At 45.1% G+C, this 13,947-nt stretch overlaps 1 protein-coding gene across 1 annotated transcript in view; it reads right to left on the bottom strand.

Annotated features, from left to right (window-relative positions):
- Positions 1–13,947, bottom strand: part of Cachd1 (cache domain containing 1) — a 225,462-nt gene that overhangs the window by 50,185 nt on the left and 161,330 nt on the right. The window contains exons 5-7 of the mRNA NM_001191758.1: positions 7,521–7,647; positions 4,622–4,766; positions 3,685–3,901 (exon numbers count right to left, since the gene is read on the bottom strand). Coding sequence (NP_001178687.1) covers positions 3,685–3,901; positions 4,622–4,766; positions 7,521–7,647 — 489 coding nt within the window. The remainder of the gene's footprint in view (positions 1–3,684; positions 3,902–4,621; positions 4,767–7,520; positions 7,648–13,947) is intronic.

Raw genomic sequence — 13,947 nt, 5'->3', positions numbered from 1 at the left:
TATTACATTATTAGAGTCCCCAACAGAACCAAATTGAAGTTGGTTTTCCGTTGGCATTCAGCAGATACATTTTTTAACACGATATATTTTGATTTGATTTCTCTTCCCCCAATCCCTCTCTGGCTACCCAACATGCCCTTTTTCTCTCTCTTTAGAAAACAAACAGGGAAACAAAAACCACACAAACAAGCATTAAAAAGGAAAAAGCACGAGAAACATACACACAAAAACAAACCCCCCAAAATACAAAGTCAGAAACCGTAATATACAAACAAAAGATTAGTCAGAGAAAAAATGCTTGAACAGAGGAACATGAGACAAAAATTCTAAAAAAATGAGTTTTAATTTTGTGTTGCCTATACTGCTGGACGTGGGGTCTGCCCTTTTATTTAATATACCCAGTAAAGAAAACCTCTTTTCCTTTGTAAGTAGATTTCACTGGAGATAGCTTCTTGTTTAGGGAATTGGTGTCTGCTCCCCCTTTCATTGCTTGGACTCTGGCTTGAGCCTGTTCAGGTCCTGTGCATGCTGCCACTGTCTCTGTGAGTTCATATGTCAGCCCTGTTGTGTCTGGAAGACACCGTGTCCTTGGTGGCATCAGCCTTCTCTGGATCTTACAATCTTTCTGTCTCCTTTACACCGTAGCTCGATGAGGGGAGGGCACTGATCAGTGTGGAGGGTCACTCAACACTTATTATTAAGTTTGGTCTGACTTGACTTTTTGTTCAGTGGGATCTTCTCCTGAGTCACCCACTTGTGGGAATTTATAACATTGGTAAAGTTAGAGGTGATTAGATTTAGAGATTTGGGGCAAAGCAGTTCAGAGCACCTAAATCGACAGAAAACATACTGTGACGACTCCACTTGGAGATTGTCTCTTTAAGGACATCATCAGCATGTCTCAGAATCAATATTAGAGGAAAAGCAACTCACATTTGAGCCCTGGACATACAATCAGATCCACACTCGCAATAATCTTCCTCCTGCTATGAGGTGATCTTCCAAGCAACCATACACAAGTAAATGCAAAGGAAATAACCTAAAGGGTTAATAGTGTTTCTTTCAGATCTACCAAGGGACAGGGGTGGTGGTGGGGTAAGAACCCCAACGTGTATAAAAGTTTTAGATTCTAATTAGTACAAGATAAATTAGTGCAAAGCTACATAAAGTGGCAAATTCTGGATACTGTTTACTGGGACTTGATATGGGCAGATGCTTCCCTTCCATTGAGAGGTAATTTTTACCTTAATCCTATAGGGATCTCACTGCTGTGAATGAGTGGGGGGTAGAAGTGTCATAAGGGATGGGTCAGGATAATGACAGCGAATGTCACTGGAACAGCTATAAAACAATCCTGAGTCTTTTTGTCATACCTGCATTCCAAAGAAGACCACTTTTGGACATCCCAATCAATCTTGCCATGTTTACAAGGTCAGAAAAGGTTCAGAGTTGAAACTCAAGCTCCAAATACTTAACCACTAGGCCATATTGTTTGGGATACCACAAAGCCTGTCACTATGATGTGGACAGTGGACATTCCTGGAACCTTTCCCTACACAAACCAAGTTGGCTTCTTCTCAACCTCCCAAAGATACCATGAAGTGGGAGAGTGCAAGCTAAGACCTTCTGAAATGTCTAATTCGGCCTAAAAGGGAAAGGCTCTGAGCATTGTGGAACCTGCCCAGGTTTTTGATGGCCAGTCTTTCTGTCATGGTTTTGTTTGCCAGCATAAGAAACCAAATACGAAACAAACAAACAAAAGCAAGGAGAAATGCCTCTCAGGAGACCAGGCTTTCTGCCAGTGGGCACTATAGGAAGGTTCGCGAGATGAGGTTTAATAAAAGTTTTAAAGTAGAAAGGACATTAACCTTTGAAAATCCAGACATCGCAGAAGAAATACAGATGTCTGCCTTCTCTTGAATCAGAGGATACGGCCATGCTAGTGCTGCCTGCCCTGGGGAAGCAAGCTCCTCCATGGTTCCAGTGGTAAGTTGTCTGACTCACCACTGCTAGCCTAACATGGCTCTCCTTTATGTGAACAAGAGAGCAATCAAAACTGGACAGGAACTCTTCATGACGGCTTGATAACTCAAGTGGGGGAGAGAGAACACTTCTGGTAAGGGACTATGACAAGCTAACTGTCCCAGTTGGCTTTCTGTTGTGGGAAATGTGATCACCTTGGAAAGTAAAGGGTTTATTTACCCTTACAGTAGGGACTCAGGACAGGAACTTGGAGGTAGGAACCAAAACCATGGAGGAATATGGTTTGCTGGTTGACTTTTTTCATCTATTTTTCCAAAAAAATAATCCAGGACCATTTGCCCAAGGGTAGGGACCCACAGAAGGCTGGGCCCTCCTACATCATTATTGATCAAGAGAATGCCCAGTGACATAAATAGGCCAGTTTGATGGTGGTGACTCCCCACGGTTCCCTCTTCCTGGATAAGTCTAATTTATGCCAAGTTGACAAAAACTAACTGGTAAGGTAACCAATCTCACCAGAAGACTTATAAGGTAAGCACGGACCCCTGGTCTCACTGAATCGGGGGCAGCAGAACATTAAGTCTGTAACATTGGCCTGTGTGTAGACGGTACTCACTCGAGCAGGTAGGCAAGAGTCTAAGATGATGCAGCCAACGTCTCCACAGTCATTCACTTCCTGTCTGCTTGGGCCTAAGCTGTAGCATACTTATAACAATGGAATATGGCAAAGAGAAAGCCATGTGGCTTCTCTCAGGATAAGTTATACTGGTGGCACGGCTTAGTCAGCCAGAGCACCAGGCACAGTGCTTGGCGACTGTCACCACTGTCTGACTGTCTTTAGATACAGATTCACAGGATGGCTTGTTAATATATTCTTTAAATTTATTTTAATAGGATAGAGTAAACAGACAGTACTGCAGAGGCAGAGGCAAAGGGATGGAGAGCCGGAGGCCAGGCTGTGCTACGTCGTGAGACCCTACTCCAAAAACAAGGAAAAAAGAAAGAAAAAAAAAAGAAAGGAGAAAGAAAGAAAGAAAGAAAAAAGAAAAAAAGAAAGAAGGAAAGAAAGAAAAAAAGAAGAGAGAAAGAAAGAAAAGAAAGCAAAACTCAAACATCTAAACAGGACAAATTAAATTTTTTTAAATAAAGAAAAATGGCTACAGATTTCCAAGGATAAAAGGGGAAATAAAAGAACCCTTTGAGAAGTTTCAAAGCAGAGTCCTATTTCAACCGCCCTTTCCTTTAGCAAGCATCCTCATCCCAGATTTCTCTCTAATACAGGAAAATTAAATCAGAGTGTCTTTGTACATGGGAAGGGTGTACTTGTTTAAATGACAGCTGGTTAGAAGAGGGAGGGGATCAAGGCAAGAATCCCCGTGGCCCCCTTGGGTGCACAGCACTAGCACTGGACTGCCCCAAGCCCAGAGGAGGCAAAGCCACCAATTAACATTACAGAGGATGTGGCTAGTCCCTTGGGAAATAAGGGAGGGTGTGTTCTTAATAAAGGGGCAGGAAGAGGAGGCTCTGGGAGTCTGGAAGTCCCACAGACTGACCATGGTAGATTGGAAAAGATGAGAACACCTCATTAGATGGCCGGGAAGATAGCAGAGGATAATTTTATCCGAAATCAATTGTGAAATTTCCCCTCTAGTTCCGAACCTAGTTTGTAACACTGTGGCCGTCTCTCATGAGTGCACTTACTTGCTTGGAACCGAGTGTTATTGCTGGTGCTTCGAATCAACTGGAACGCCCTATGAAACCCTACTGCGTGCTGGGTGGGGCTGTCGGAGGGTTTGACACTGCTAACAAATGTGGACATTTTCCTTTTTGTCTCACTGGTGGCTGGAGACAGGTACGTCTTATAGCACTGGTCCAACGAACAGGTCCTGACGGTGTCTGCCACAGTCAATACAGAAATCTGGAAGACACAAAAACACCGAGTGACTTTTTTTCTCTACTAGTTAAAGGGTTTTTTGTTTGTTTGTTTGTTTGTTTAAACAAAAACCCCAAACAAATTTTTTTTTGTTTTGATTTCGAGGGTGAATTTTCCTCATGTTACGCAAGTTGACCCTAAACTTCTGGGCTCAACTAGTAAGTCCTTCTGCCTCAGCCACGGTGCCTAGGCTTGAATGTTCAGGTAACAGGAAAGCTCAGGGGAAGGGCCTATAGAACAGGTTCTGAACTTAAAAATAAATGTCTGCAGCCATTGACCTGTCAAATTTGAAAAGAAATTGGACAGGAGCTGAGACTTTGGCCGTCGAGCCAACGTGAGGCAGTAGTAACATGTTTGCATGTAACATATAACAAAACAACAACAAAAGCTCAACCCTAAATCCATGCAGGAAAAAGACATCTGGGCAAAAGCTGCTCTTCTTGGTTTTTAAACTGAAGACCAGGCAGGGTAAGGGTGTGGTATGGTCTCTGGGCTTTAAGCAATGAGGTTACTAAGAGAAAGTCTTCGGCGATGGAACATTGAAACCCTCAGGCTGCGTGATAGTTGTATGGAACCTCTGGCTCTATCTGGTCTGACTGAGATGTCACTCTGAGGCACCTGACTGGACAAAATGAAACACAAGTAAGTGTTGAAGATATTCAAGACAGCTTTCATGTCCCCAAGAGTCCCTGGGATAACAGTCACCTTGTCGTGTTCATCAATGGCACTGAGGATGACCTGAGCGGCGTCCTTGGCAATCTGGAGCTGGGTGTCCGTGACTGAGGCCCCGTGGTCCAGGATCACGACTATGTGTTTGGACTGCGGCCGGACGGTAGAGACATAGATGGGCCTAGAGAAAGGAAAAAGGTCTCAACACAGCTGTGAACACCACAAATGTGTGGGTGCACTGGTGAGTGTGTGTGTGTGTGTGTGTGTGTGTGTGTGTGTGTGTGTTCTCTTCTGGGGGATGGTACAGTTTGGGGTAAGCTCAGACTGGAAAGGAGAGGAGTGTGAACTTCTGACTTTAAAGATGAGAGCACACCTGGCTTTGTCCTCACACTCCCACAGCTCACTTCTGTATTACCAGGCCTCCCATCCACTCCCCTGCTTTGGGTGGGGGTGGTGAACTGCTGGCCCCTTGGGATGTACAGACTTGGTCCAAAGTGAGAACGAGGCCCATTCTGCCAGTGTTGGCTTCTGCATCACAAACATAACAGATGGGGTTTTGCTAACACTGAGAAGGCCTAAGACCTGGACTTGTGCTGGGCAGTTCTGAATGGAGGGCTAGCTTTTCTCTTCCCATACATACAGCTCTGGTAAGACACCCCCTTTCCTATCTGTGTCTCAGCAACTCAGACAGGCCAGACACCAAAGGGCCCGAGTGGAGCATCTCAAAATTTGTCTAAACCTGCAACAGCCGCTCTTTGGGCTAGCTTGTTTGCCAGTGTGAGGACAGAGGGGAGCTGCAGAAGCCACAGAGGAGAAACGCTTCTGATCAAAGCAGCTGCCCTCTCTGCGTGGGACAGGAGGAGTTTAATGAGCTCTCTGTTCACTTTAAACCTGGAATGAATTAGGAGTGGTTTGAGAAAGCAAATCAGCCTCAAGAGGATCCCTTCCTTTGTTGACACCTCCAAAAGAACAAGAATTATCTGTGAAATGTGAGCTTCCAGTGAGTCACAAAAGCCTGGGCAAAAATTAAGAAATGTAGGCAAAGTACCAAAAACGTCCCTTAAAAATCTGGCCAAATTCGCACTAGCTGCTGGCAAATTAAAAGTCTTTTTTTGAGACTACCAGTCAGTACCACCGAGCCAGTGGAGAAATAAGATAAAAGGAAGCCAGGAGAGGGGGCCTCAGGGTGAAGCAGGAACACCTGCCCAATCCTACGCTGATGCAGGTCAAAAGTTCCTCATTTTGCATGTGTAATTGTAACCAGTGGAGAGGATTTTCTTTAAAATGATATATTGCCTCCGTCTTAACTGAATCCACCCAATGAAAAGCCAAGCTGCTTTAGCTAAAACCACTTTAGTGTGGGCGTAGAAATAGCACTGTATGTTGTTACATAGATAGACTGGGGAGCAGACCCCCAAGCTTGACAATCTCACTCTTTCTCTTGGTGCAGTACTCTGAAACCCAATGGAGTCTTCCAAGGGTTGGATAGAGTTTGCAAAGGCAACCAGTTGGGACAAGTTAAGAGGCGGGACTGGCAATCTATGAGGAGGGAAACAGGTCACTCAGCCAAGGATGCAGCTTCACGACAGGCAGACTCCAGCTGGGACTTGCTGGCTATTGATAGGACCCTGCCCTCTCTCCCACACACCTAGGCAGCTTGCCACCTAATCTGTTTCCCTAGAGCTCTTCTTGCTCTCCAACCAAACCAGCGGTTCTCAATCTCTGGATTGCCTGCCACCCCTTTGGGTGTTAGATGACCCTTTCGCAGGCGGTCACCTAAGACCATTGGAAAACACAGATATTTTGCATCACCACTCATTGCAATAGCAAAATTACAGTTATGGACTAGCAATGAAAATAATTTTATGGTTGGAGGTCACCAGAACCTGAGAAACATGGGGTATTAAAGGCTCCCAGCATTAGGAGGGTTGAGAACGGCTGAACTAGATAGCAAAGTCATTTCTGGTCAAGTCTCCACAGATGTAACTGTACCGGAACGTCTAGGGCAAGGATGAGAAAAACCATAAAAAACCCAACAATTTTCTCCCTTCCCTCCCTCCTTCCCTCCCTCCCTCCCTCCCTCCCTCCCTCCCTCCCTCCTGTCTTCCCTACTTCCTTTGAAAAGCACCCAAAGATTCCCCACCCTTAGGGAAGAAAAATCCTGGATACGGTTTGTAGGAAAGACGAAGGGATACTCTGGTTCAGAGAATAGGCATCTCCTACCACCTCCAAGCACAGAACACCGGACACTGTCAAAGGAAACCTGTTGGGGCTCAAAGAGGTACATCTTTGCCTAGGGGCTTCTGTGAATTGACGAGCCGTGTTTTACAAATGATCTCATCACCCCTTTCCCTCTGGCGACACAGTCCAAGCAAGTACTTTCTCTGTGAGGAAGCGGGATGATAGTGATCTTTAACCCAAAGCTTGTGAACAACCTTGGAGCTTGCAGTAGCTGAACCGGGCAGGGCACTTCAGAAGTGTAAAGCCCGTTATCCGAGAAACAAAAGTTAGCCACAAACTCTACTGTGGCTACGCTCTAGGGCCGCGCTGTGGAGAAGGTGCCGTCATGTCTTATTTCAACAAAGATGTTCATAGCACAGAATATTAAGCGCACTGAGCAATTGCACTTCCTGCCCATACTTTTGCTTGGTGTGGTAGAGAGCTGCTGGAAAACTCAGGGCTTTAGGATCATGCTGCCTTAGTGCAGGCACATCCACATGATCAAATGTAGACGTTATTTCTGAGCTAGAAGAAGTTTCAAAACCTAAGCCCTGATTTGGCACAGAACTGCTGTGTGTGGCTCTCACTGCTGAGGTTGGAATCTGGGGTCTTGCCCACATCGAGCAAGTCCTCTACCCAGAGTCACAGCCCACCCCTCACCCCTCCTTGCAGATCACTGTCGGCAACAAGTGACCTGTGCAGGAAGTCAGCATACCGACTGCGGTGCTCATAGCTGCCCTTACACCGGAACTTGTGTGCTGGGAAGACAGTGAAAATTCCTTCTTCTGAGCTGAAATATTGCCACTTGATTCCAGGGTTAGATTTCAGGTTGTCTGCAAGAACTGAAAGAGGAAGAAATTGAAATATAAGCACAAAGCCCACAGGGGTGTGCGTGCACGACTCTTCAGGCATCTGTTTTGCATAAACTGCTTGTCGGATAAAAAAAAAATCCCACCAGATAGAAGGTTGTAAATTTCCTACAAAACATTTTCTTTCTGCCCCTTAAAAACATCTTGTGAGTAGGAAGCATGTTTCCCTCAATGCAAGCCGTTACTCTTCACATAGTAGGGTGACATTCTGTGTCCTGAACTATTTTTTTTCAGTGTAAATGATTCATTGGCACCAGGCTGTCTTCTTGTGCGGCTGGTCCCTGTTGGAACAGTATACACTTGCTGGCGTGAGGTCCATTCTCTAACCATGGAAACTGCTAATAGACCTTGTCTCTAGGGAGTAGGTCTGCGACTTTGACCTTGCCTTCACTGGTCTCACTCCAGAGCAATGGAAACAGCACAGATGGTATTCCAAGGGCCAGAACCACATCGTTTAGGAACCCTGTTACTCAGAGAACGGTAGAAGGATTCCCATGTCCCCAGAGTTGGCATCTCATTCATAAAGCAATTCTATCATGTTGGTATTGTTCTTGCCTTGGAGTTTATAAATATGTGTAAGCCATTGGCCAAAGAACTCCAGCTGGGGCCGAGACCTGGGTATCTTGTCTCCTGTATTCACATCACACTGCCCTGCCTGGGTAGCTGTTCCCTGTTACGGATCATACTTAGCGTTTCTCCAACCCCAGTGATACTCACCTGTGTAACCTGTCTCCCAACTGCTTGTATTTTTAAATTTTATCCTACTTTTAAAAATCAATCTCTTTCTCTGCATGTGTGTGTTGCGTGTGTGTACACACGTATGTGATGTGTTGTACACTCATGCCAGGGTTCCTGTGTGGAAGTCCAGACACTCTTGGGTGTTGGTCCTTGCCTTCTACCTTATTTTGAAACAAGATCATTTGTTGTTGTTTGCCACTATATACACCAGGCTAGCTGGCACAAGAGCTTCCAGGGATTCCCTGATCCTCACCTCTCTTCTCATCAAGATTATAGAAGTGTGCAACTGTGCCTGGGATTATGTGAACTCTGGGGATCTGGAGTTCAGTCCTCATGCTTTACAGCAAGCGAATTTTTTACTGATCTACCTCCCTAGCCCTCGGATGATGATGATGATGATGATGATGATGATGATGATGATGATGATGATGGTGATGGTGATGATGATGATGATGATGATGATGATTAGAAAAACCTCACTATGTAATCCAGGCTGTTCTCAAATTCACCATGCAGTTCAGGTTGTCCTTGAACTCACAACCCTCCTGCCTCAGCTCCTGAATACTATGGTTAATCAACTATGAATCATCAAAAAGCTTCCAAAAGCTGTTTTGCTCTCCTCACAATCAGAATGTCATCCCTTCTTTGAGCCACTGTGCCTTTGGTCTCTTCCATTACAACTCAGTCCTTTTCTACCCATCTGCCTCTGCACGGATCACTGCTCCGTGCACTGTAGCATCCACCGAGGGGAGCTGAACCCATCTTAACTAGAGTTACCAATATGCCAGCAGAGTGAGAGACAGAGGCAGAGCATAAAGCAGTGTGCAGTGGAGGGAGGAGTGTGGGAAAAGACAGAGCGGGCAGGAGGTGTGATCTGGGAGCACAGACACAGCTCTGAGTTCACACATGGCCGGGAGAGGGATTTGTTTCTCTGGTTGAGATGTGACTCTTGAAAACAATGGTAGACGTTACCTCTATGGTAGCTCTTAGGGTATTGCATTTACCATGTGCAGGATCAAATAAACTATGTGATCTGATTTCCATATTGCAAACAAGGAAAGGAGAACTTAAAGATAGTCCACGTACTATCTCAGTTAGGGTTTCATTGCTGTGAAGAGACACCATAACCAAAGCAACTTTTGTAATGACAATATTTAATTGGGGCTGGTTTATAGGTTCTGAGGTTCAGTCCATTATCATCATGGCAGAAAGCATGGCAGCGTCCAGGCAGGCATGGCACTGGAGGAGCTGAAAAGTCTACATCTTGTTCCGAAGACACACAGAAGACTACTGTCTTCCAGGCAGCTAGGAGGAGGGTCTCAAAGCCCACCCCCACAGTGACACACTTCCTCCAACGAGGCCACACCTACTTCAACAAGGCCACACCTCCTAATTGTGCCACTCCCTGGGCCAAACATATTCAAACCACCACACACAGTGCTTTCTTAAGCCCAGCAAATTTTGTGTTTCTTTATTGCACTTGCACCTGTCTGTGTAAGCACAGCTCACATGTTTTTCCCTCCAGGTTACATTTTAAGGGCATACAAGCAGTCGTGTGATCTTGTCCCTCCAGAGGCTGGACCATGTAGACATAGCATCTAGTGAGAATTTCTTGAATAACTTCAGGTCTATATCTGGCGGGTGGAAAGGTGTCCGAAACACAGCTAGTTTGACTCTCACAGTTTTTAAGACAATGCTTCTGTATCAAATATGAAAAGATGAGGTAATGCAATACTATGCTTGCAAGCCGTACTTAACATCAAGGGTTATTAATGTTCTGACGTGAAAATGTGAAAACTGGCAGGGCCTGGTTGGCAATAGTACCTGGGCAATCTGAAGACATAATAAGACAGTCACATGAAGGCTTCCCTTCCTCCAGAGCTTCATGAAGAAGGTAAGGGGCTACTCTGTCTCTTTAGCATTCAGTCCTGTGGCTGACCTCACAGGATGCTTCGATATGCTGGCTGGACTGAATTCCTATCTGACAGGACGTTCTTGCTTTAGCTCTCGAGTGCTGCTGCCTCCAGGCCACTGCTCCATTTACAACCCTGATGCTCACAACACTTTGATCAACTCTCCATTTATTCTTGGCCTCTCATGAGAACAGAACTGCTTGGCAGGATGGAAGGCTCAAAAGAACCAATCCATGCCTGGGACAAACTAGTTGAGGGAAATCTGAATATACACAGAGCCTTTCACTAACATCAGCACAGTATCTGATGTGCAACCTAGATGAGGTTTAGGGGTGCTATCCAAAGACAGGAAAGGTCTACCAGATGAGAAGGAGTTGGCAACAAGTACCTCCTACCTATCATGTACAGTGAGAGGTATTATGCATAAACAGTGGATTTTTGCATTTGGCGTTTGCTTAAAATGGTATCCCAGGATGCAGCCTGTGCAGAAGGGTGGGGACATGGGAAGATAGTAGTAGTATCACTTTGCAAATGTTGATTTAGCAGGACAGGAAGCCCAGGAACCAAGGTCAGTTCTCCAATTTGTCATAGGATACAGTATATAATAGAACATATCCTCTGTGCATAGAGGATACATAAGCACATGTCATCTGTGGATAGGATAGTGTACATCAGCACATATCTGTGCACAGGATGGAGTACATAAGCCAATACCATCTGTGCGTAGGTTAGCATGTATAAGTACATGGTTGCCATGAACCCAGAGTAACTCTACTTGGCTCTTGGCTCTTTCTGAGTGAGGTTTACCATGTTTAAAGTTTATCTACTTTGCATACAACCTCCTGCCACTGGCAAGATGTTCTCTGAGGACTCAGCAATGGCAAACAGTTGGGTAGCAACCAGAAGTTAACAAGACAGCAATTAAAATACGCAATCAATGTGAAAATGCCTGTTTTACCTTTATTACTGGCTTGGAGAGACACAGTCTGGCATCAGAGTCGTTTCCACCTGTCCCTGGAAACACTCAAACCACAAAGGAAAGACCACGACATCGGTCAATAAACTTCTCATTTTGCACTGAGATTCACTTTCAAAAACTCTGCTGAGATAACATGTGATTGTGCCTTTGAAAAGCTACACAGTGCCGGCAGTCACCTAGCCCCACTTCCGGGAATAAATCCCCAGGGATATCTGGGACCATTGTTATGTGAAGGAAAGGAAAGTTCCAGTCTAGTGACAGAGCGGGGGTCCCAACACAAGCTCTTTGCTGATGAGTTTTGCCAATTAACTCCAAGCAAAGCAAGTCAACCTTAACACGCACAAGGTTTCAGGCATTGGAATTAAACCGGGATGGCAGGAACCCATAGGCACACAGGGCAGTGTTAGGATTCCTGCATATCCCCATATCTCTGTGCTTTGAAGGGCCAGCTTCCAGTCTCAGCAGTGTTCTAGTTTGGAATATGGGCACCAAACGTCTGCTGAAGTAGTAGTAGAAACCCTGGCTGTTCTGATAAAATTACTTACCGCTGCTAATATAGGAACAAGGAAGCCACAGGCGTGTAATTGATCAAATTTGGCTGTGAGCCAACTAAAGTATATTCACGAAAATCAGCAGTAAGCCATATTTTGTTGGCTGTTCTCCCCCAAAGCTATGTAAAATATACTATATGCAGGATTTGAAGTATTTCTAAACCTGTATATTTTTAGCAATTATCGGCCTTTCGTTCCCCTATCACCCCCACATACAGGACAAGGACCCATAATGCAGGCCCACCAAATCCAATTATTATCTCTAAGACACATGAGGAAATGGGCATGGAGAGTTCTTGTGACAAGCTTGAGGTTTTTATTTTGAACAAGGAGGGTACGTGACTCGAGCCAGTCTGAGGTCATGCAGTCTGTTTCTGCCTCTTGCCAGGCATTTTGCCCTTGTCAAGGTCATCCCCCAGGATGCAGTGAGTATGCTCTCCAGTGGAGTCTGGCTGATGTGAATGTGTGCAAATGCAGAAAGGCCTTTTCCTTCCCTGAGTCCTGGGGTCTGAAGCCTTAACCTTGGTCTAATACTTGCAATGTTCTCCAGGCAAGCCCTGCTAACCCCTGCAATAAGAAGGCAAACACTGCCCTGGGAACTAAGGGGAAGCTTGATGACCTCATTGAAAAGTAACATCTGTAACAGTAAACAGGCTCCAGGAAACTGCTGAAAGGGAGCCGATGGGGCCGGGAATGGTATAAAAATAAATCAGAAGTCATACAGCGCGTGATACATTTAGTCTCACCACAAAAGATCATTCTGGATTCTCACAATCACTCTTGCAGTGAGTGCAGCAGGCAAGGGGTCTCAAATTCTCCTTCTCAGGGGTCCTTTGGCATACGATTACATTTCATCCATTATCTGGGACCAGCAGAAGATGAATATGAAGGTAATGAGACCTCCCAGGACCTAGAGGTAATCCATCACCATGGAGCATGAACCGCTAAGCAGGCCCCCTCTGGCCGAGATGCGGAGGTGAAGAGAGCCTTATTAAATGTGAAGGCAACCCAGAGGGGCTTCCCATCATTCTTGGATCAGTTGCATGTTCTGGCTACTTGAGGTGGCCAACACAAGGCAACTATATGTTCTTTCTTTTCTCTCTTCTCGAGGGGGTTGAAAAATGTCCAGGCAGGCCCAAACTACTGGCCCAGGATGTATGATATTTGGCTTTAAACTATTAGCAGGCAGGCAGGTTGTACACACGTACCAACACCCTCCCACATGCATGTGTTAAGGAGGCAGTAAATCAATATTCTTCACTGACATTGAGAGCCAAGCTCAACCAACAGAGTCCTCTGAAGTACTGAGGTTGGGAGAAGGGAGTTATCTCTTGTTACGTTACAATCAGAATGATTGTTGTTAAGGTTAATTGTAGGCCTCTGGTTCTCAACCTGGGGGCTGACCCATTCACAGAGGTCGCCGAAGACCCATCGGAAAGTATAGATATTTATGTTATGATTCATAGTAATAGCAAAATTACGGTTATGAAACAGCAATAAAAATAATTTTATGGTTGGGGGGTCACTGCAACGTGAAGAACCGTATTAAAGGGTCGCAGCACGAGGAAGGTTGAGGACCCCTGCTCAGGAGTCTCATTTCTAGGTTTCTGATCCTGGAGGGCTGGCTCCCCCTTACATCTTCGCAGGCACGTGTTCTCTTAGGACTATCTGCGGCACACAGGTTGTCAGGGTCCTCGCATGGGCCGTATACATTCTAAAAGCTCATTTTTCTCTTAATGCTAAAGTCAATTAAAAGTAAATGAGATGTTCTGACTACATCAGCAGGGAAGCATCGATCATTTTAAATAAGCTTTATGAAGTCAGTTACTACCTTCTCCATGCATGACTGCTTTGTTGAGAAAGTCTGCAAATAAAATCACCTCATACTATCAACTATTCATCTTAATAAACAAGCCATACTATATGTGGTTTTCTGTATAAATATACATTTATTATTTAAATGAAATTTTCTTATCTGGGCTGAAAATGTTCCTTGCAAGAGCCAAAGACTACCTAACAAAATCCAATACCAGGCAACAGAAGTCCTCTTTCGAGCTGTTGGCCAAGGTTGTCCAAGAACACCTCCCCACCA

The sequence above is a fragment of the Rattus norvegicus genome, chromosome 5 (assembly GCF_036323735.1).
Source record: "Rattus norvegicus strain BN/NHsdMcwi chromosome 5, GRCr8, whole genome shotgun sequence".
NCBI lineage: Eukaryota > Metazoa > Chordata > Mammalia > Rodentia > Muridae > Rattus > Rattus norvegicus.
The sequence above is the reverse complement of the archived record's forward strand: the minus strand, read 5'-3'. Positions and strand labels throughout refer to the sequence as shown.